The sequence below is a fragment of the Labrus bergylta genome, chromosome 6 (assembly GCF_963930695.1).
Source record: "Labrus bergylta chromosome 6, fLabBer1.1, whole genome shotgun sequence".
NCBI lineage: Eukaryota > Metazoa > Chordata > Actinopteri > Labriformes > Labridae > Labrus > Labrus bergylta.
In genome coordinates this window covers 10,658,411-10,682,644 of record NC_089200.1, presented here as the reverse complement: position 1 = coordinate 10,682,644, position 24,234 = coordinate 10,658,411, and the positions used below count along the sequence as shown (strand labels likewise).

At 39.3% G+C, this 24,234-nt stretch overlaps 1 protein-coding gene across 1 annotated transcript in view; it reads right to left on the bottom strand.

The window, feature by feature from the left end:
- The window catches only part of hmcn1 (hemicentin 1), an 82,599-nt gene that overhangs the window by 52,822 nt on the left and 5,543 nt on the right, over positions 1-24,234 (bottom strand). Inside the window, exons 2-10 of the mRNA XM_065955706.1 lie at positions 11,740-11,810; positions 9,334-9,492; positions 9,117-9,239; positions 7,855-8,026; positions 6,884-6,990; positions 2,567-2,687; positions 2,167-2,430; positions 1,911-2,055; positions 489-610 (exon numbers count right to left, since the gene is read on the bottom strand). Coding sequence (XP_065811778.1) covers positions 489-610; positions 1,911-2,055; positions 2,167-2,430; positions 2,567-2,687; positions 6,884-6,990; positions 7,855-8,026; positions 9,117-9,239; positions 9,334-9,492; positions 11,740-11,810 — 1,284 coding nt within the window. The remainder of the gene's footprint in view (positions 1-488; positions 611-1,910; positions 2,056-2,166; positions 2,431-2,566; positions 2,688-6,883; positions 6,991-7,854; positions 8,027-9,116; positions 9,240-9,333; positions 9,493-11,739; positions 11,811-24,234) is intronic.

Below are 24,234 nucleotides of genomic sequence, written 5' to 3'. Positions count from 1 at the left end.
AAGGCTGTGAGGCATGGATTACAATCTCCTGTTAGGCTCAAATTTTCCATAAAGCCCCATGTACTCTGTCATAATGCAGGCTCTCTGCATGGTATCTCCAGCCGTACTCCTTGGATCCTATAAAATAGAACCCATAGTAAATGGCCCTTGGATTCCAACTGTATGCCCATAAGTCGTGTAAGCGTGAACATTGGTGTTTGAGGGGGTGTGCCTTTACGCTTTATCCCTCTGACCTGTCCTGGCTCCTTACACAAAGTGATGGGGGGAGGTTACCAACAGACCTTTAGCATTTCTGTAAATATACAGCATTGTATTGAGTCTATGTAGCGAGTCTGGCTTCCTTTTGCTTCAGGTAATATTTTTAACCAAATCCATTGATGATTTGTGATGACAGAAGATCTATTAATGGACCATTTAGTGTATCTGCTTGTTATTATGATTATAATCACCCTATGTCAGAGTGAATGAGTGTTGGTATATGTGCTTACCTGATACATCCAGGAAGGTGCGAGTCCTTCCTGTCCCAGCACTGCTGATAGCAATACACTCGTAGTAGCCCTCATCCTTAAGAGTAACCTGGGGTATTTCCCATGTGGCATAGTCAGACTCACTAGAATCAAAAAAGAGGAACATGTAACACCGTTATCTTCAATATCTGTTGTGAATAATGGTGAATCCACTTCCACTTCCACTTTACACAACCCTTTAAGAGCTTCACATCCTGTTTGTGTTTGTCCATCAGCAGAGAGAAAAGAGGCCAAACCATTCATTGTCTCACAATTAAACAATCTAGGTCATCTGAGCTCAGTTTCAGTTTCAACATGATGGATTATTTTCCCCAAACCCTGGTAAGGTAAGAGAAGGTCAACCAATAAATCTGCTGACCAAAACCGATTCTGACTAAATACATGTTGCTGAAATAACCTTCTGACATGATTAAAAAGGTATCTCAGACTTTGATGTAACAATTTGGGTAAAGTCATAAAAATGTGCTGATATCTTATCTTTTGACAGGTTGGAGATGGAAAACAGATTAAATGACTTTTTTGGTGAATAATATACCAAACATATATGTATATTGGCAGTTACTACATTTTGGGAGCGGTAAACACTTTACATCATGTCCTCTTGATATCTGACCTCAGTCCCATTTTTACCAAAGTGCTTTTGACTTTAAGTCCATGGAGGTACTTTTTAAGGGATTGAAAGGTTATCCAGCTCAGTGGTCTTTCCTTACACCAAGGTCCAAAGGTCTGTAAAAATCAGGACAATTAGACTGCTGTTGTTTGTTGCAGAGACCTTTAGGGGGGGGTTCAATATTTTCCCTGGGAATTTATTTAGACCCGGTTCCTGCAGTCGAAACTAGGGATATTTCTAGGAGACTAATTTCCCAATTGGTTAAACTGAATTTTGAATTCTGACTAACCGATTTTACGAGAGCAAGTACAATACTGCCAGACATGCTACTCCTACGAGATGCTATCCGTTCACTGTGCTTGTTTAGCAGGCCCATTAGGTGGAGATGCAGCCACTCAGTGTCTACAGCCAGGGCTAGTGGCGGGTGCTGTTGCAGTTTCAGCCAAACATTTGACCAGCATCGGAGTGTTAACATGTAAAAATATTAATAGTTTGTTTAACTGACTAGTAATTCTGGTGCAGACTGGTGAGGATAATGATGTTTAACCATCACTTAACGTACACATCCCTAGTGGAAACAATACTTCCTAAAGTCCTTTCCTGGGGTGAAAATGTAGCTTTTGAGTTTAAATTAGCAACAGTAACAGAGAAGGCATTTCTCTGTTCTGAAAGAGTTTTCCTTCTGTGGATCAACGCTTTATGAAAAAGAAGCTGTTGTACATTTGACTGAAGTTGTCCCTGAATAAAGACATGTTCTCCACTGCCTTATTTACCTGAAGAGTTGGTCCACCCCAAGCCTCCCCCCATCCCTGCTGAAGCGCAACGTAAAAGGGATCAGGCTCTCTATCTGGCAAATGACAGCCCCTCTTTGGAGGTAGTATCCATGAGTTGTGGCTGGCATCTGCACCTTAGGGGCATCTGAAAGACAGATAAAGGAAAACAGAGAAAAAAGTTAACACTTAACATTTAAATCAATCCAAAAAACATGCAGTATAGATAAATATTGATTTAAAAAAAAGCATCACTGACCAGGTTTAATGCTGGAGAAGGAGACACTGGAGACTCTCTGGAACATGAAACCATCCAGGTCGTATCCTGTCACCCTCAGGAAGAAGGCCTCATTGGGTGGGATGAACTCTGTGATGTTCCAGAGGCCGTAAGGCTGTCGATCAGGGTAGTAGCGAATTGGCAAAGTTTTTATCACTTCACCTGTGATTGACATGAGGTCTAGCCTGTCAGCTCGAGCAGGAGGTTTAAGCCCAGTGGTGTTCAGCAGAATGTGGGTGGGAATGCCTGGAAAGTTGTCACACCATATATTTTATACTTCTCTTCTCAAAAGCTAAAGATGTAAGTGAACACAACAGGTGAAAGGAAAACACAGACAACAGCTGTGGTGTTTTTACAACCGGGTAAGGTTGCCCTCACTGACCTTGAACTGGTCGGCTGGAGGTCTTTTTGAAGTCCAGAGTGGGTTTTCTGGAAAACCCGGCTCGGAAGTCAATGGTGCTGAGGCCTGAGATACGAACTGAGTGTCTTCCTTCACTAGAGGTCTGCATGACAGAAAGGGGACACGTAGATTTACAGATGTTTGTCTACAAGTAATGGTTAGCGCATGTGTGCTTCTTCTTTTATCTTCATGTGAAGACTTTGTCTTGAAATACTGTGCAATATTAATTATTCATATGAAACATGAAACAAGCACTTTTCACAGTCACATCTTTATTATTTGAATTGTTTTGTCAATTTCCTCTGTTGACACTCAATGGTGTCTGATTGTATAAACTCAAGGAAACAAAGAGCGGTCCCATCAAAGGCAGTGCTAAGTGGACCTAATGACAGACACAGCACCGGGACTGTTGTGTAACAGCCCTTTGTGTGTCAGCCACCCCTTACATGTAAAGACAAGCCACTTGAAGTAAGTCAAGGCTGAATATCTTACACTCCACAATCCAGAGATGACCAATTCAGTCTGACATTCATACTTTAATCAAAAAAAGACAACCACTATAATCCAAAAGTGGCTAATTGCTCATTTTGTCTTCACCTCCAGGAGGTCTTTTGAAGCTTTGACAGATGCACAGACGGAGTAATTAGAATGAAATATAGGTTGTTGAGAAGTGGAAACTCCTCACCTTAGGTGAGACACCTTGGATGTGTTGCAGACATTGACTCATGAGGCAGAGTGAGGCATGCAAACCTAAACTGTCATTTGCAATTGCCTGAAATGAAAGAGCGTGTGTGGGTTTACTGCCTTCCAAAATTACTGAGTTGTACCTGATATTGACTTCAATTCACTGTGAACAGAACAGCAAACCAAACAGGAGCCAGTAGACAAATAATAGAGCTAAAACAAAGAGGTAGCAGCATGACAAAGGAGATCTGGCACAACCTTAAATGCTAATGCATCATAAAAAAAACAATACATGCCTTGGTCATCAAGCCCTGCCCTAACAGCAGCCATGGAAATATCCTGGGTCTTTAGTGTGGTTGCAAATGAGGCCCATAATAATGGGAGAGGTCCTTTAAAGGTCATGCTATTACCAAAGACAAGAGCGGTCCCTGTCATTAGAGCTTCTCATTTCCCATTTTAACACCCCGCTGCACAGATTGACCAGCACAAGGTCTCAGACACACCCACACTCACACACCAGGAATCAGCTCTTTTGACTGTGTAGAATAATGAAGGGACAAAGGTTTGGCTCTAAACATTTCTGCCCTTAAAACAGAGATTGTACAAAGGTGAATTTTTTTGTTGGAATAATGTCTGTATTTTTAAGTTCTATTAGAGACCTAAACAAATGTACCTACAGGCAAAAGTGTTTTTGTTTGTATTATATCACATCGCGTGGCGTCATCTTGTGCTGTGCAGTATCTCATTGTATAATAGTATAGTATTGTATCATATCATTGTAGTTTCTTTGTTCATTGGGCACATTGTTTATGCAATTACATAAAATCAATCAACAATCATGTACTGTATTTTCTATTGTGTCTTGTGGCATTCTATCGTATATGGAAATAGACTGCACTAATTTATGACATCTAAAACTGTGGGTGAAACTTTGGAAGTTGGGGTGATGGTGTGATGAACCCAACTTGTAAACTCCACTGCCAAATCCAATTAAAGGAAGATTTAAAAGGATCAAATTCCTCTTCACACACAGTCTATTGCCTGGGCCTAACACCCGGGTTTCACAGGCCATTACCATTTCTGAAAACCAGCATGAAAGAACAGTGAAATCCCCGCTAAACTACTTCCCCACATTTCTGCAGATTGTCCTGGGAAACACAGCTACAGATGATAGGGAGGTATTTTTAGTCTGATAAAGTACTGTGTGGGAGACTGAGGTTGGAAAAGTTGATGTCCAAGAAGAGAAATGGGAAAAACAAGATGTATTGGGACCAGGAGAGAGAACAGAAAAACAGAATATGCTCTTTCTGGGAGAGATAATGTTAGTTAATATATCAAGAGAATAATGCATTAGGTAACAGAAAAGAAGATATGTGAAGTGAAGAAAAGAGATTAATGAAGAAAGATGAGACAGGGGGCGGAAACAAGGCAAACAGGATGGAATTACGGTGAGGGGATACCGTTTTTTATCTGTTTTAAATCCTTCATCACTTCAATGAGCACTGTCCATGGTGGAGGTCCCTATATTAGTTGTATGTGGATTAAGATGTAAAAAAGTTAACAGTTAACAGAAAAAACAAGTGGGGCAGATCTATTCATCTTTGGGCAGCTTGTAATCCTAAAGTTTGTGCATAAAGTGATCCCAATAAATTAACCAAAAGCTGCCAAAAGTAACACATCATTCTAGTGTTTTTTTTTGTTTCCCTTATACACAACAAAAGAAAGCCAGCAATCTAAAGGACAGAAATGTTGATAAATAGTTTTTTTTTGTGTAAACTGGGGAAAAGGATCCTTACACTTGAGTTTAGCGACAGACCACAGCATGAGATTAACCTGTGGGTTAAGTGCAGTCACAGCTGGAGAGGCCTTCTTTCGTCTTGTACAATAAGTCAATACCAATTCAAAAAAACAAAAATGAAGAACTTGAATGTAACGTCCAAGTCCTGATTTATTTTTTGTATCGGTCTCTCGAAAAATAATAAGAGGCCAAATAAATTGTTCATACAATGATCTATGGATCTCATCATACATACTGAGAAGGCATTCGAAGACATGAAAAACACATTTTTAATCACTATCTCATGAAGCAGGAGGTATAACTCTAGCCTTGTGAAGAGACAGTGCTCTTGCTCAGTATCACCATTTATTAGTAAATGACACAATGTTTTGGCCTTAAGGACCTTTGTCAAGTGTGCTCTGACAAAGGTCCAGTGAGAGCACACTTGAAAAAGGTACAGAGGGATTGAAATGTTGGGTAATTTTCCTAATAAATGGTGATCCTGAGCAAGAGCAGTATGCATAATTTTCCCTACTCAACATGTAAAAATGAAAGAAGAAAAGGCACAACCATGAATCAGTTTTAACATTCGGCATGGTGACCTGGGACGGATTACTCAAATCATCAAAAACCGCAACAAAGTGTCTTCAGAAAGCACAGTCAATCTTGGCAGATCAAAGTCATCCTTTGTCCAAGGGTTTTAAGTTGCTGCCGTCAGGCCGCAGATTCAGCCTGCCAGCATGCAGGACAAAGAGGTTGAGAAACTCATTTGTTCCTGCTGCCATCACCTTTTTAAACCACTGTGTTGCCTCTGTTTCTTATCTATTGTATTTATTTACTGTCCTTTCTATATTGTTTGCTCATTTCGGGCTGTATGTATGTGTGTGTTTTACTGCTGACTGCAAATTGCCCTCTCGCAGGGATAATAAAGACAACCTTGAACCTTGAACCTTGAACCCTCCAACTTTCATGGAAGAGCAAGTTATGCAAAAAATGCAAAAATGCCAAATGCAAAATATAAAAAGAATGAAGAAGCGCCAGAGCAACTAATGGAAAATCAAATCCTTCAGAGAACCTAAGGCAAATATGCAAACAACTCAGCATACATGTATCCCCATCTGTAAGTACAATTTCGGGGAAGGAAACACACAGATGACACAGTTTTCCATCCAATCTCTTTCTCCTGGAAATCAAACGGGCGCTAACACATAACACAGCTATGTAGAGAAGAGGGAAAGTGTCCCAGCAGGAGCCTTCACTGAACACAGAGGCCATAGAGGCCCCTTTAACAAATCACTCAGGTAAAAATGCTTGTCATTTCCCAGCATCTGGCATTGACAGTGCACGCAGTCAAAATGTGTGACCTCTTTTGAATAACCTCGACAACAGGGTTCCAACAGTTTCCATCCTGCAAGGGGAACAAAACAGCACAGGGGTGCCCCAAAACAAAACTGTACTTTTTGTGTTGACAGCAGTGGCCTTGAACATAATTCATCTTCATTTACCAGGACTGTCGAAAAAATCATCTTAATGCTCAAATGTGTCTTTTTGATCATGCTTTTGTTCCCATTAAGATGCTTCCAGCAGACGCCATGCATGTTAAACTGATTAGACATCACTGTTAAGTCAACATGCTAATATATTACTGCAGTAATTCAACTTAAAGACCATACTCAAGGGCACAACTCCCTCCTGGTGTGTTAGTTGTGAACTAATTCCAAGGTTGTACAACTGAACTACACGCCGTAAGTCTTTTAAAAAGACAGCTCTGCTGTGACAATTGTGTGGAGAAGCCTATAATTTTACTCACATTCCCAATTAAAGTATGACTTGTTTACCTTGATAGACCACATCCCAGGCTGTGGATCCTTGATGTTGACAACCTTGGCAGAGTTGGGAATGTGTAGGAGCTCAGTCAGGCCATCACTCTTCCCCACCACTTTCCCTGTAGGCCAAACATGAACACAGAGACAATTACTCAACTTTTCTGCAGCTTTGACTAATATAAATGATCTCTTAACATTGTTGATGCATGCAGGTTACACTTGTTCTGTATTTATTGCGGAGTCTTGAGTTAAAATTCTTAGTTTTTTTTGTTTAGGTACCTGATGTTATCATCATGTCTTAAGATAATGCTTTAATAACCTCTAAAGACACAGAGGCTCCTCTGCAGGTGTCTTTTCACTATTATCATTACAAAGAAATAACCATTATCTTCTCCCTTTACTCTCAATTTTCTTTCCAGTGACAAATGGTCAAAAACACATTGACAAAACTCAAAACTCCCTGATATTCAATCATAGTTATTAACATTTTAAAAAAGAAATTTCAGGATATAAGTATCATTAATACACGTTTGGTTTGTTTATCAATAAATCAACATAAATGACGCAAAAGCAGCTATACTAGCAGAGCAGTTTCTCCTGTCACAACACTATATCTTAGGAATAGAGGATCCATTTTAAAAAAACAAAAACCTATTCCTTCTTTTGGGGTTCTAAAGATGCAGGGGTGAGGGCTTTTTTTTTTTTCTTTACAGAGTTCAAATTCTTCCGAAGATGCTCAGATGGGTTGAGGCTTGTTGTCTTTGTCAACCACCACATATGATTCAAATGATTTCCTCCTTATCAAACTTATCAAAAATGCATGTGCATCTGTTGTTTCTCCTTTCTATGTTTTCCCTTTTTTTTATAGATTCTTTGTCACATTTTGGTTCATACATGTGCTAAAAACATATCAGATTAGAAAATAAAAAAATCCTGGAATCCTGTCGACAATCCAGTTTATTGTGTTCGAACACTTTTCATACCCTGGGGGTTTTTTATCTCGATGTTAGGCGCCAGGCCACTGAGCGCCACGGTGACTTCTTTCAGGCTGGGGTCAAAGGGCATCTGCCAGGTGTTGCTGACCCCAGCGAAGTGATCCGTGGACAGCAGGTGGACCTTGGACGATTGCACCGCCTCCTCCACCCATTTCAGGACCTACAGCGATTGGAGGGAGATTTGAAGGATGCAGGTCATGATTTTTTGCATATACTGTATTTTTTAAAATATATATATTTCTAATTTAAAATAATCTTGTTATGTAAATCCAATAATTTTGGAACTTTATTAAACTATAAACAAAAATTACACAAATATGGACACACACACACGCACGCACACACACACGCTTTCAACCCCGCTCACAAGGTCAACCACTCCACATGTTCAAAGCTTTAACCTGGAAGTTTCTTACATGTTCCAGTGTACTGCCGCCCTTCTTTCCCCTTTATACAGACAACAACTTAACATCTACTGTTTGAGACCCAGACCATGGGGCAATTTTACTCTGTTTTATCAAAGAAGCAGGCATTTACTATGTAAAGAAATATGATTCAATATGTCTCGGAGTAAAGAAGAAAGTTAGGAATCACAAGATTCATGCCAAAAAAAGTAACATTTCATAATTTGTCTTTCATCTGTCTGTTCCTTAAAGCCACAACATCAATGACTTTGTCAATTTGAACAGATTCTTTCAAAGTAAGCTCTGAAACAAGATCACACGCACGAAAAAGAGAAAATTATGGTCCAGAATTATTCAGGGTTTTTTTTTTTTCAAAATCTAGAATTCCCTGCTCTACAAGAAATAACTGTTACCCACAACTTTCAGGTTGAGAGATGACCTACTGTACCACTAAAACACAGCCGCCTCAGCATGCTATTCAAACTTCAGGCTTTGACTTAACTTCTAGTCCAGCTCTGCTGATTTACTTTTCTTGGAAAGGTTAAAAAGAGTTTAGGTATGCACAATCAATTAAATGTTTCCTGTAAATCTAATCCGGAGTCCAGACGAATACATGGGCACAGCAAAAGACAAGAGAGGCTGTAAAACCTTCTTCTGTTATTTAATTTACACAGTGTAGAGGCAGAATTTGGCCAAGATTGAATGGTTTTGAATACTGTATGACCAAATGATGTTTTTTTCAAAGCAGAACGTTTTTCTTTTAACTATGAAACTTTAAAACTTCATCCAAAAAAAGCAAACAGCTCTAAAGACCAGATCCAAATTTCCATTTACAGATTCTCTTACCTCGTTGACCTGTTTCTTGTCTAGATGGAAGACCTGCCCAGAGCTGGTAGAAGCGATCTCCTCATAAACCTTGTAGCCAATATGAGTCCGGTCATCACAGTCCCCAGTCAGCACAAACACCACCTACACACAAACACAGACATAGATAAATACAACTGTGATCACTTTACCTTTAAGCCAGTACACAGTATGCTGTATGTTGTAGTAATGTCCAAACCTGTGACTGCTTCTGCTGAATGAGCTGCAGGACTTCATTGGTCAGCTTATAATCTTTGGATCGGGCGTCTGTGAAGACATATATAAAGGAACCCGGCAGGGAAATCTCCAAGGCAATCTTAATGGCACCAATGCTCATCTCTGGACAGTCCCCACCTCCCTGACAAACAGGAGGATATCATCAGCATACAGTGTTAATATATGTATTGTTGTGGGGTATTGTGAAGAAAAGCAAACAAGATATGCACACCAAGAAGCTCCTGTTTCAAAGATTTATTGATAAGTAATTGTATGGCATTGTGAGCCTCCAACACAGTTCTTTAATTTCTCCAACTATTATACTGGTTTTAGTATGCAGTCTTGTGTAACATATGGTTGTTCATTAGGTCAAGCATTGAAGTCTAATGCTTTTCTATGAAGAGCTCTTGATATTCCCATTTTTTCAGACGTTGGAAATGAGTGCATTCAATCATTTATTGTTGAGGTCTTAAGTGGTGAAATCAGCATAAAATCATCATTTTCATCTCTTTGTGAAAACATATAATCAAATAAATGTCTTAATGACAGTGTAAACTAAAATTGAATAGAAATAGATTTTAGACATGTATCTAACAAGTTGCCACTAAGTTTAGGTAATACATAATTAGAAATTTAAACTAGAAGGCATTTTTGTAAAGCTCCCAACGATACATATAATTGTTAAAAAAAACAAAAAAACATCATATATCGCTTATTTATTCAATTTGTCAATCAATTTGCTCACTTTCATTATGGCCATAATGACAGCCTTTCCAAACAGCAGTACATAAATCACACCGCCATTATGTGTTCAAGAGGTTTATCAGTGGTATCTAATGAACTATGTATATTTAATGATTTGCGTTGATAAAGCCCATCCAAGAGCAACAAACAAGAGTTGCATGGCAGTATTTGTACATGTTCAATCTGTCTTATTCTGTTCTTATTTGTGTTACACAATTATCTCTGTCTCTCTGTCTTCTTGGAGGGGTCAAAGAGGAGTGTATTCTGGAGCAGTGGTTCTCAACTGGTGGGTCGGGACCCAAAAGTGGTTATTAGGGAAAAAGTGTCAAAAAGTCTAAAAATCCCTTTTAAAACATGTTTGTTTTGTTTCATCTCTTTGTTCTGTCATATTGTATGCGCTTTACCGTCTGAGGTCCAAACGGCACCATTTTTCATAAAACAAATCTCTGAAGTGTGGGTCGCGATTTCTTATTAAGGAGTTGGTGGTGGGTCCTGAGGATAGACCAGTTGAGATCCCCTGCTCTTAAGCATTCCCATAGTAACATTTTGGCTGTCTGCAGGGTTCAATATTATGCAAGGATGCATCGCCCCTTGATTAACATCTGGAATGGAATGACCCATGATTTTATGCCAGGGGGTGCGGAAGGTGAACAGGCAGGAATCATCTGTCTTTCATGAGCCCCAGAGTCTAACCTATGGCCAAAAAATATACTCCCCCGTGCATGAGATTGACCCTAAAAAATGAGCCTGATAACCCCTTTGTGCACTTTCATTACTGAGGCTTAAACAAACGAAGTGTTCCTAACATCCTGACCATTAAAAACATCTTCTCTCATGTCAAAAGAATTTCAATAAATATAAATATAAATTCCAAAGAACATCTCTTCCATTCTTTCATGCCAAAACCTCTTAGGAGGTTGTTGCAGGTGAAGCAGTGGACGGAGGAAAAACAGACTCAGGAATGAAGTAGTGAGTGAGAATAAAGTGGATCTCTCTGTTTCTACACACCACCAGCTTGCACATCAGATTAACATTGGCACATGTCAAAGATGCAACAATCTTTTTTCTCTAAAAGAACTCTGAATGCCTTGTCTCTATCCGTGTCTTTGCCATCATTTGACATGAGGAGAAGAAGCAGTTTTTGCTCAAGAATTACATACCAGGATTTCTGCACAACTTCCTTTCTCTTTCCAAGCAATTACACAAAAATCTGAACTTGGCAGGACTGTGTTTAGCTTTCTAGCCATAGCATGTTATTGTTTATACATTTGTGTTTAATGGAGCAGGAAGGAAAATAAACATGGGATGAGTAAGAAGTTTTACTTTTGATAAAGCAAGATCAACATATGTCCAATGTCTGGAGTTTGAAGTGTGCTGGTTACTTATGGAAGTTGATTATCCAATAAAATGAGAACAGTATTCCCAACTGTATCGTAAAAATACAGAAAATAAATTACAGTTTGAAAAGTTTTTCATCATCCAACCATGACAGACCAACCAGGCTTGGTCTGAATCAGCTAACAAGATGTCTGTAGGTACCAGTCTACTTTTATCAAGGCCAGATGCCCTTATGCTGACTGCTAAAGCATCCAGGCTGCTGCTGCTGCTGTTTCCATGGTTTGATTAATGTGATCTCTGAACTCACCTGGACATAGAGCTCTCTCAGCTCATACTGGAACTTCTTGGGGTCTGTTGTGATTGTTATCGGCCCAATCTCTGTGAAGAAACAACAGAAAGAGGCTCAGTGATTAAAAAGGCCAAAGGCTGAATTAGTATCAAATAAAAAACTTCAAGCATTTTTGTTTCCCAAAGTCTTCTCTTTAGGCAAAATATTAGTATTGGCAGATATGTACGGATGTCCTGATTAAAATGTCATATTATGCACTGCAGTGCAAAAAAAACATTTCAGTAAAGGAGAAATATTTAACTAAAAGAAGAAGAAATGGAAGGAGGACAGCTGCACATACTGATTGATGACAAAAGAAAAACATAAAAGGAATGGCAAATGAGATTTGAACTATTGCCATAAGATGTTGTTATAAGGACAGATTACTGTAGATATGATGAGGTTGCAAATTCAGACCTTTCTGAACCAAATAATAAACCAAAATACAGCTGGACTGTGCAAGACTTTGTTTAGATGAGACAAGGAAAAGCATAACATTCTCACATTTAAGAAGCTTGAACTGAAGGCTGTTTTTATTGATAATTGTCAGAAGATCTGTGCGGAGATAGCTCTCTCCACACTCTCCACATTGAGATTCAAAACAAGAGCAGACTGCATGGAGCAGGACACCTTTTTTTGGAGTGTTTATGCCTCAATATCATAAGCGCTGTATGCTTTGTGATTTAGACCTTGAGACGGAGGACTCCCCATTAGAGCCCATATTAAAATGTCAGTTTGTATTCATTTAAATAAACATGCTTACAACATGGCACTATTAATCAAATAAATCCTGTTGCTAACCTTAAATAGTTGACTTTTTTCTACTTGTTATCATCATTTAGAATAGAATAGGAAACATAGATAAAGATCAAGACAAGTAAGATGGTATGGAGACTGCATTTTAAGGCTTCATAACTCCTCTTTAGAAACCAATGGTTGATATCCATGAAACATCCATGTTTTATACAGTTTATGGCTTTGGTTTAAGTGAAACCACATTTTATCGCACCATAGAAGAAGAGCTCCACTGCTGCACAGTGACAACATGCCCTGTATTCTGTACCTCCAGCAGTGTTGGTAGTCAGTTACTGCGGTTTCTTAGCTCACTTTGTTCTATCCCTTAATGAGCTGCTAAGCCCCTTTTTGAGACAAATTGTGTGACTTCAGCCACTGCAGCTGTGCTGTGGAATGAGACGGATGAGGGGGCTGCAAAAAGCACACACACACACACACACACACACACACACACACACACACACACACACACACACACACACACACACACACACACACACACACACACACACACACACACGCACACACACACATGCATACACACATATGCAGACACTGCAGATCTGCACATGCAAGCAGATTGAAAAACAAGGTTTGCCTTGTTGAAGAGAGTGCAATTTCAAAGGATCCCTGACTTTTGAAAAAGGATACACATTGAACTGTTTGACAGGGGTCTTTCACTTTGTCTAGATGCCAGAGCAAAATGAAACATTTGGTTTAGTGGCCTGCTGAGATCACTCAAACATACTTCTGTCTTCTGTCTCAAGTGCTTTCTTATATTTAAACATTTAAGAATGATAAAATAGACAACTTTACAGTGCATGCCATGAATAATCATAGGTTTTTTTTTCTTTTCTTATATTTTATTTCAAAAGCACTCCACTGGCACGATCAATTTCTATAAGAACATGTGCGAAGAGGCAAGGAGTCTTTTTCCAAATGATCCAGATTTTGGCACACTTCTAAATCTTCAAGGTGGAGCGCAGGAACATTTTCTGCGATCTGAAACACTTTTGAAAACGAACATGGAAATGTATCTGGCCGCTTTGAACGGAACATGGATCTCAAGCCAGAGTTTTCAAAGATGGAAAAGATGACCTCTCTTCTTCTGGGAGAAGTTCCCATTGCTGTTGTTAGTATTCTTCAGACACTTTTTGCGAACGGTTCATCCAACCACAACAACCGTCTTTGCCACAGCACTTTAGAAAACACTCAAGAAACCAGCTCTTAACTTGTGTAATGATCTTTGACATCGACATATCAAAATACAGAAAGTACTGACGGTAATTTTTATTTTTAGAAACCAGAGTATGAGTGCTGCTTTGAAGAATACAGTCTTAGACTCACAAACATTAAGGCCAGATGCGTACCTGCAGTCCATATAACTGCTGGGGCTCGAGTGCCTTGCACAAAAGCACCTCATGATTTGTGTTCTTGAGCATTCCATTTTTGATTAATTTACAAAAACAACTTTGCCCTGCAGGAATGGAGAGCCAAAACAAGTCCTAACCGAGTCCTTACACAAAATTCTAATACTTTTTGGGGGAAATTATAGGTTCTATAATTTAAAAAAATGTAAGAGAGGAAAACAACAATGCCGTCTTCCTCATTTGTTCGTGCTGCCACACAGGAAATAGTTTTAATGCTTTCTCTGTGATGAAAAGGGCCATGAAAGTGGCATGAACACGGCCAAGTGAGTGAACTCAGAGTGAAAGAATGCTCTAAAGTCTGACAAGAAGCAACAACAAAGGGGAGAAAATGCCCAAAACAAACACAATCAAAATGACGATCTGCATCTTATCCTGTCTTTGAATCAGTTGTTTAAGTTGTTGGCACAATCAAGACAAATGATTCCAGCTTGCAGCTTCATATTCTTACCGCATTCATCCGTAATGCCGCCTGTTAAAGTATGCATCTCCAAATCACGTGCAAGCTTAAGCAGTCGCAGAAGGTCTAATCGGATGGAACAGACTGGGCAACTGTCCAATGGCCAACTCTGGTTCACCTCCACTGACATTAGGGCTTAAAGCAATTTGCTGGGAATCGCTTGTGTATGTGGAGTGAGCTTCTCTTTCCTCACAACATCAGCACCAAGGAATTTCAAGGCAAATGCATGGAAAGGTCACAGACGTCCATGTCTTCAAACCAAATAACACTCTCACACAATTTTGGCAGCAGTACTTCGAACAAAAGCAAATCATCTGCATGAAATACAATTGTAAGAGACAGTGTCCTTCAATAATGATATTTTCCTGACCATGATATTCTGTGGCAGTTTGGGAAAGTTTGGTCTTTACATGTTTCCGTTTGATGCCTTAATGACCTTCTGCCACAGTGGGGAGAGTTTATCACTTTAGCCATTTAAGACACTTGTTTTCAATTTTTCATACCTGAAGGCAAAGACCAGGATGTTCCTAACTCACAATTACTCATCTGGCTTATAAAAGCCTAATCACAAAGCTCCAGAAAATGAGTGCTGTGAAAAAACAAAGCAAGAGCGACCGGAAGGATCCCGATAACTTGAACCTGCTGTTCATCAGTACCAGCAGCAGAGCAGTCACAAATGGAGATGTTCTTTTCCTTTTTACAGGCACAAGTTCATTCATGGTTCAACATTTATTAGTTAATGTACCCACAAGTTGTTCAAACTATAATATAAGAAGCTACAATAGTTGCATGCCATCAAGTACTTTGGCATAGTACCCTGGAAAGCCATACCATACCTGTACCTGCAGTATTAACCTATAGGTTTAGAGAGATGTTTTGCATTTCCACTGCAAACAGTACTCTCAAATGTAAACAGAGTTGTTCCAGAATTACAGCTAGGGATGGGAATTGAAGTGTAACTCGTGTTAAAATTTGGGATGCATGGCCCACAGTAAAGAAAATATCACGATAAACCAATTTTGTGAAAGCTGATATGTAACAAGTAAGACGATCATATAATGATCAACAATCATGATTTCTGATTAACTGAAGGAATGCCCCTCAAAACCTCAAGTGCAGGATTAATGTTTTTATTCACTATAATTTGAGGCAGTATCATCCTTTAACTCTTTTTCATAGCTGTCTGATATTACCCCACTGTCAACTTCTTGTTTGGGCAGTTTACTTTCACTCATGTTACCATCATTCATGTCAAAAGCTGCAATGTGAGAAGTTACTTCAAACTTCACCTTCAAATAACTTTAAGTATTCGTTAGGAACTTCAATTGTGTAAAAGCATGAAGTGATGATGTTGTAATTCAAATTGCCTAATCTGTTTGTATATTTTTTTACTTTTAAAATATGGATCTTTGGCACCAGCCTTATTCCATAATTACGTCACACTAGTCGGGAGAACATTATATTGCCTTGTTGATATTTTGTCCCATTCACCACATGGCTTCAAATCTCACACAGCACAGTACACAACAGCACATCTGGACCTTTTTTGATCGTCTACAGAGAAACATTTTCAAATAAGAATTTGCCTTGAGTGTTAAGATTCTTTTTTTTTAAAATTTTTTTTTAAGATATTTATTTTTGGGCTTTTTGTGCCTTTTAATGGAGGGATAGGACAGTGGATAGATTCGTAAATCAGGGAGACGGAGAGTGGGGAATGACATGCAGGAAAGGAGCCACAGGACCTCGAACCTTGGCCACCCGCTTGGAAGACTACAGCCTTCATACATGGGGCGCATGCACACTAACCACTGCGTCACTAGCACCCCGAGTGTAAAGCTTCTTTAGCTCACTATTTTATAATGGCAGTCTTGTACATTGCATGAAATGTAACTTTTTTGGAGTGCAGGGTTTCTATATCCTAATCCGGGGTAATTGTGCTGGGTACCTCAGCAGAGTGGTCACAAAACAAGCTGGGAACCCGTCAAGTATCACTGACCAATGTATACCCTCTTGTATTTATGGCTCATTTTCGGGGCTTCAGTTTTAGCAAATGGTTTCTGAAAAAAAAAGTCTTGTTTTTCCACTCAAAGTTGAAGTAGGGATCAATAAAGAATTAAAGCGTTGTCTGATGAAGGATTATGGGTTAGTAATTTTGATTAAAGCTGATGCATTGCTCTCCTTATCCAACAAAACCCAATAGGTTACACAGCATATGCTGTAGCTGCAACAGAGGCTGTAAACACACACTGCTTTCTGTCATTCTGCTGACTCAGGGTAAAAAATCTGCCAGAAGGAGTGTGGCTGTCATCCTGACCCATAATTCATTTAATCACCCCCACTGAGCAAACACATGTAAATCAGCACACAGTGCAATTAGTGAGCCTTGGAGAGGGAAGTGTCCAACACATAACATACTGAGTGAGAAAGAGCAGACATGGTTCTGTTGAAGTTGTTGCACTGTAATGCATACAGCATCGAAAGCAAACAAATGTAAACAACTAAATGGTCTGTAATTACCTTGGTATGAGAGTGCTTTCGTCCTATTTTTCTCTTGTCTTTAAATTCAAATCTTTAGCCCCATAACAAATCCTTACTTAAAGATCCATCTCTTCTTTTTTTCAGAGTTCACATGTGTGTATTAAGAATGGGTGGAGTTGGGAGGAAGTGGTCAGAAGCTCTCATGGGATAATAATCTCCGCTTTTGCCTCTTTAACTGTCAACATAAAAAGATCATTCTCTGGTTGATGAAAACTGACTCTATTCCAAATCATTTATTTCGCCTTTTCCCTTGAATTGGATTTTATGCTTGTCAATCACCATGCTACTAAAGCCATGCCCATTCTCACCTCTCTTTTCCTTACCCTTCATATGCCCCTCTGTTTCTTAACGTTTTCTTTCTGTCCTATATAACAGTGCCTCCTCTTTTCTTCCCTTCCCTGCTCTTTTAAACTTCTTTTAAACCATCTTTCACCCTGTCTGAATCCCCAGCTGCCATCCGATGACTGAGGTTTAGCCCTGAGCGACAGCGCTGACGACAGGCTTGATTTGAAACCACCACAAACTGAACTTGTGATGGAAACTTCTCCACACAACCAACAAAGAGAGAGAAAGAGAGGGAGCAGGACCACCAAGCAGCTAAACCCTGCTACCCGCCACAATTGGAAGTGTCTCAGGATCCCCATTAATGTTGCTCATGAATTCAAACGAATACATGAATAAATATAGTGTGACCAAAGTGATGCACACACCACACACAGGTATGTAATCCCTCCCAGATGCACAGCCTGATGGAAAGCATGTTCCAGATACTGATGACAGTCCCGAATCCTTCCCCAGTCATCCATGTGACGTGATAACTGGTGCTGGAGGCAGGACCAAACCCCAGGGTTTGTCTGAATTACGTGGTAAAGGGTAAAGGGACTTGGACTTGTCTAGCACCTTTCTACTCTTCTGACCACTCAAAGCTCTTTCACACTACATGTCACTTTCACCCATTCACATGGTATTCACACACTGATGGCAGAGGCTGCAGACGTAAAGTGCCAAACTGTCCAACAGCACTGTTCTGTTCACACCCTGTTGGCTACGCAGTGGGTTCAGTGTCCTAAATGATTAAGTATGTGCAGTGCATACGAGAACGAGTGTGTGCTAGTTTATTACTGTCATTTATGAGAATGTGTGGTTCTGTGGTGCGGCCATTTATGCAATGAAAGCAACATGGTCTCCTTGCAATGGAAATAGAAATCTCCTGCCTGGGTTTGTATGTTTCATTATGGACTTTAGCATTAAAGTAATTATGTAATTCTTTGTTCTTCGTTTTATTTGGTAATAATTGAATATTAGTAAGGGAAATATATGATGTGGATTAATGTCCTTTATTCCACTGGAAATTCAAACTACATGTTATAGTGTATGAAATGATATTCCACTGAAACTGGATAGCTCTGTCCTTTGCTAAATCAAACACCCCTTTGAATCTCCTCGGCAGCAGTAAGCAACTACAATGATCTGAGGAAAAAACTGTTGTGGTCGATCAAAGATTTCTAAAGATGCAAAAAATCTGTCATCACGGGCCATCTGTTTGCTGTTATCACTCGTGGGTTTCATAAATAATATCTAGAAGTCATAAATGCACAATAGGCAGTAAAAGTAAAGGAATTGACGGATGTTTTCCACTTGTTACCACAGATGTTTTGATGCACCATTTACATCTGTTCTTGGATCGTGGAAGAGGGATCAGGGGAAGTGATCATTGCGGACCAGACGCAAACGTCTTTTATGATGATCTAAACATTATCACATGTCTGCAGTTAAAAGCCTTTAGTCCAATTATCACCACATTCTCTATTTATGACCGAATATGTTGTACGCAATTGGGGATTTCTACTCAGAAAAAACATAAAAGAAAGAGTTCAATGTAATATATCTGTGTGGTTAGGTGACTGCATTGACTTGAGGACAAGAGGAATGCAGACAAATACGAAAGGAGAGGAGGGTCATATAAACTGCATCATCTTTGGTTCTAAACACGGTACTATTTGACTTGTGTTCTTCATGTGTTCATGAAGACAGATATCAATCGTTTCTGCTTCATGCCTGCAGGCAACAAGAAATATTTTTGCAAAAAAAGCAAGTTTTGTAATACAGTATTTATCCAGGCCATGTACTAAAGCTTGCACTGAGCAAGAAAACATTGCTTAAATACAATGTTAGATTGTGTACATGATCTAGACAGTTTTAACAGTACATACATCCATTTAAGTTAGTTTACCTTAAATTTGGCCAAATTCTTAATTGTTGATAGCTTTATAGCTTATGGTTAAGATTTGGCTACAAGGACATCACATAGACATCCAAAGTTGACTCGTTATTGCCTCTCTAAAGGTTTCTACTCTACTGTCATACAAGGCTTATCGAAGTAAAAAACACTTTAATCCTGTTGATGGTTTTAAAACATGGTAAACCAAGTCTAGTTGGTTGCGAATCATTAAAATACTTGAATACTTGAATACTTGAATGTCTGAAATCACGATGTACTTGGAATTGAATTTTTTTCTCTACTGCCAGAATCTGGTTTGTTTTAAGAGTTGTGGCCATAGTTCACAGAAATAGTTGCAGTATCAGCTGTGTAATCGCCAAACTTTCTAAATAGTTGCTAAGGGCACTACTTTTTATCGACTCCTAAACTTGTAAAAAAAAAATTGTTTTCTATCATTATTGACAGACAGCCGGGTTTCTGGGTCAGGCTGGATGAAACTGAAACGCAAACAGCTCGTGGTCATAAATCGTGTCGACACCTTTGCATGGTTCCAATAATTGATTTAAAGAAAAAGGACCCCAACACAGATTATGTTATGCTGTGCATCTCTCTCACCCATAATGCATCACAGCAAAGAGCTAAGACTGATGCTTACTTTATTACCATGACAACATATACAACATGAGAGGGAGGTCTGGAGAAGTGGATGAAAAAGACAAAGCTGTGGATTAAAGAGGCATCAGGTATCGTTGTCTCTGTTAAGTCTCTAAACACCTCCCTTTAAAAGGGCAAAAACTGGAACCACTGAAAGAAAACAGAGAGAACATTGTGGCATTATTACATATGGCAACCATTGTTGAAATAAAGGCCAAAGCCTGAGACTTGATTGAAGGTGCTTCTCTGATTAATGTCAGAAATAAAAGTGAACTTTACAGTTGAATGTGGCTTTATAATTGCATATATTTGTCTCACAACAATTAAGTACAGGCCTTGAGAATAAATGGTTCCAACCTTAATATTTCAACCACAGCGCAAGTTCAGGACTAAGTATTTTACAAGTGATGGGGTAGTCCAAGAGTGCTCAAAAGTGCCTTGGTGGTGCTTTCTGCTAAGAGTGACTCTTTTGTTTTATTGGGGAAATTCTAAGTGTGCCTGCTGAAGCAGACAGATTATATCAGATGCAGCAGATCTGCACAACCGACCACACACAGATACACACTCACATGTACGAGACAGTGATTTTAAACCAGCAGGTCACAGCACACAAAAGATTCATCAGAACTGCCTATGTGTGTTGTTTAAATGTAAGATCTTGATTGATTGAGTTGGAATATTTGTGTGGTTAGCCTATTTGGACATAAAGTATTTAACCTTTTGAGATTTCAATACAGTTAGCAACAAGCTTAAAATTTGTTTATCATGGGTTTGAAGAAAAAAAACCCAGCTTGATGGAAACAAGCACAGGTGTTAATGGATGAAATGTGTTGGGGTGAATCCAGTCCAGTTAATCACAATGTTTATTTTTTAATGGTGAGTCCCAGGATTTCCAGAACATAGAATGTGTGCTATGGCAAAGAATATGTTGACAAACTCCGGTCTATGGTGGTCTTCAAGATAAATGACTTCCCCCAAAACATAACCCACAGAGGCAGGGGGAAGAGGGCACTGACAGCCTGACCTTGAGCCTTGCAGTCTGTAATTAAGATTCTCAAAACACTTGTCTGGTTCAGACACATTTAAAAACCACATAGGCCTCCATGCCAAACAAAATTCCTCGATTTTTAGTTGTTTAACCCTCCTATTACCATTTGCTTCTTTCTTTATGCCCTTTCCTCTACTGCATACACATGGATATGTCAACAGTCGTTCAGACTTTCAGCAAATACTTAAGTTCTACATAAAGAGAAGAGAGAGAGAAGAATCAGTGTGGAAAGACAGACACAATATTTCCTTGCTTACCCATATAGCAATTTTGTTCAGAGCAGCTATGCTCAATGACGAGACTGCCAAAAAGCCAAATAGCGTACATTAAATTAAATCTTTAAGTATCCAACAGAACAACCAAACGGTTGGGATTAACTTTTTCCACAGCAACCCATGAGCTCATCTGTTTTTTGAAAACAGGCTGTCACTGGAAAACTTGTAGCTCTTGCATAGCTGTAAACCTGTGGCCCTGAGATGAAAACATCATTAAAATTTTACAAGGAAGTAATGCCTTTCCCAACCAGGAAGACAGAATTAAAATAAGTCAACAGTAATTGACCTTTTGGCAACAATGCTGCCATATTATCACCTTACAAAGTAAAGTAGCTTTGGTTAAAGTGTTAGCGCACAGATGCCATAGCAGCATCTAAGCAACATCAATATTCATTTCAAAATGGCTATTTTCACTCTCATTTTACGCTGTTTTACCTAACTACTGAGATAAAAAAACATCTGCCTCTTTAGCACCAAAATGTTTTAGATTTTGGCTTAGGTCACACTCACATTAGGCAATCCATACTGCGCCCAAGCATGTTTGACCGCCAAAGTCCAGTTTATTAAACTACTCGGCCCTGGCTGGCACGGTTGGAAGAGGTGTGCTTACGTTACAATGTTACAATTCACTTAGCAGACGCTTTTATCCAAAGCGACGTACATCACCATTCATACACTGTAGCAGATGGAGCAATGCAGGGTTAAGTGTCTTGCCCAAGGACACATCAGAGATGTTGCTCAGTTGGGGACTGAACCCTCAACCTTTTGGTAGATAAGTGATGACTCTACCAACTGAGCCACAGCTGCCCCAGTTGCCCCAGTGCTTAGTCACGGTAAGGTTGCTAATGCAAGAGCACAAGCACTAGCATGGTTACGCAATGTGGACATGACGTAGACGTAGCCTAGTAGATGCGACCATTCCTCTCATCAATCATTTTAAACAATAGCGACAAAGGGTTTACGTTGGTGCAGTGCAGAGGTTTGGTCGGCATGTGCATTTGTCCCAAACTGTCACGGTAAGAACGTAACAGTTCGGTGCTACAGTAATGCGACGAATAGGTTTGAGTGACTGAAAGAAAAAAGGTGGTTACAGATGGCAGTATTCACTCCAATCTAGGTGATGGTAATAAATTCAAAACGCCTTGCCACCTGCCTTTAAAGAACACTCAAAGAAGACGACACACCTAAAATAAACGCAAGTGAAAGAAGGGTGAATGGAAAGTGCACACGACACAAAGGAGCTTAAAGACCCGCCAGCTACATTTAATTCTGCTGAGTGGGAAGATATAGATAATAAACTGTAATTTGCACTACTTTTAAAACTACAACTACTTTGAAATATTGTTAAAATAAATGAAAAGAAACATAGCACAATGCATTTGAGACTTTTTGTTGCTTTATTCTTGACGTACCGCCCTCGTATCAAACCGTGACTCCAAAAGCGAGGTATGTACCCATCCATGACTCCTGTGTACAGTTGCACCCCTACTATCCATTATTACAACGTGATGACTAATGTACCGGAGGTAATCGTCAATGTAAATTGAGACTTAAAGGTAGCCAACTAACAGTAAACTAAAAAGAAATTTTTCCAGAAAAACGTCTTGTATTGTTCAGTAGTTGAAGGATTTAAAAAACTGTGTCCAAAAAAGGAGACAATAAAAATGACCACAAAAATAAGAGAATGGCTTTACCCCTGCTTTGTCTCTGTACAGCATAACCAACCCTGTGCTTCATATCGTGATGATGACCTATCTCAAAAGATGCATCCTCTATCTATTTCTATGGGTAGAAGCCCGTCACCTCTGAACTGATGGTTTATGAACAAATATCAACCTTTACACACAAGCTAAGCTGCTGAAACCCAACATGTGTTTCAACTAAAATATCCATCAACATCTTAAACTGCACCTCACATATTTGGATGTAGATGTAATGTGTTCGAATTTAGTCTTCCAGCTGCCAAAAGTAAGATTTTAAACAATTAAATCTAATGAATCTTTGATTCTAAAAAAGTATTCTAGTAAAAAAAACATTTCCTCATTAATGTCTAGACGTCAATCTGTTAAGTCTAAATTGACTTTAAAATGAGGAAAGTCTTCCTAAAGACGCTACAGTTAAAGTCCTGAAGTTTGGCTTATTATTATGAGTAATAAAGCAGCAAAATTGCTGACTGGCAAATACTAACATACAACATAGTGTATGTCTGACGTTGGTATAGTTGGCAATGAACAGCTGGAAACAATCCACTCCAATTCCAGGGCAGTAAGTTTGAAAGAGCAGTTTGGGAGCCAAACTTTTCTTGTAAGGGCATAAAAATGGGTCAGTATGTTACTCGCAACTATATTTAAAATTTCTGTCTGTGGCTGTGAGTTTTTGTCAAAATGCTATGTTGCTCAATCAGTATCGAGCCATAACACTGTAGCCACAGCTAACACAACAAACTAGGATAACACGATTCGCTGTGAACACGGTGAGCTGCTCTTCACCAACAAAATGAGGCAGCTGTTATCAAGATCACCTGACTCGCCTCAGGGGCTCAGTTCTGCTCGATAAATTAACATGGAGAAACTAGCTGCTTATGCTGTGGACACATGGTAAAAGTTAAGGTAAACATATCTGCATCAAAAGAGGTACAACACATCTTAGCAAACACAGGACAAGTTCTCTAAACATACTACGCCAAAATGTATTGGTTAAGTGAAGACAGTTTCTTTTTACTTGCCAAGCCTAATATAACACGTAAATGACTCAAATAGTGCAGATATAATAAATGTGAACTGAACTATCGGCTTACACTATTACTACCAATTAGCCTTATTTAAATGAACCCTCGAGGCATATTCAAGTCTCGTATCGTAAAAAGAGCTGGACACATAATCAGCTTCTTTGGACGAGGGACATAAAAGAAGTTGGGATGTGCGCGATAAGTAAATATAAGTCATTATTACCATTTTTCATCAATTCAGGCCTGCAATCCTGGTCAAATGTTGTATCTAAGCAGCCAACCACCACTAGCTTGGGCTGTAGCTCCTGTTAATGGCCACTGCCATAAT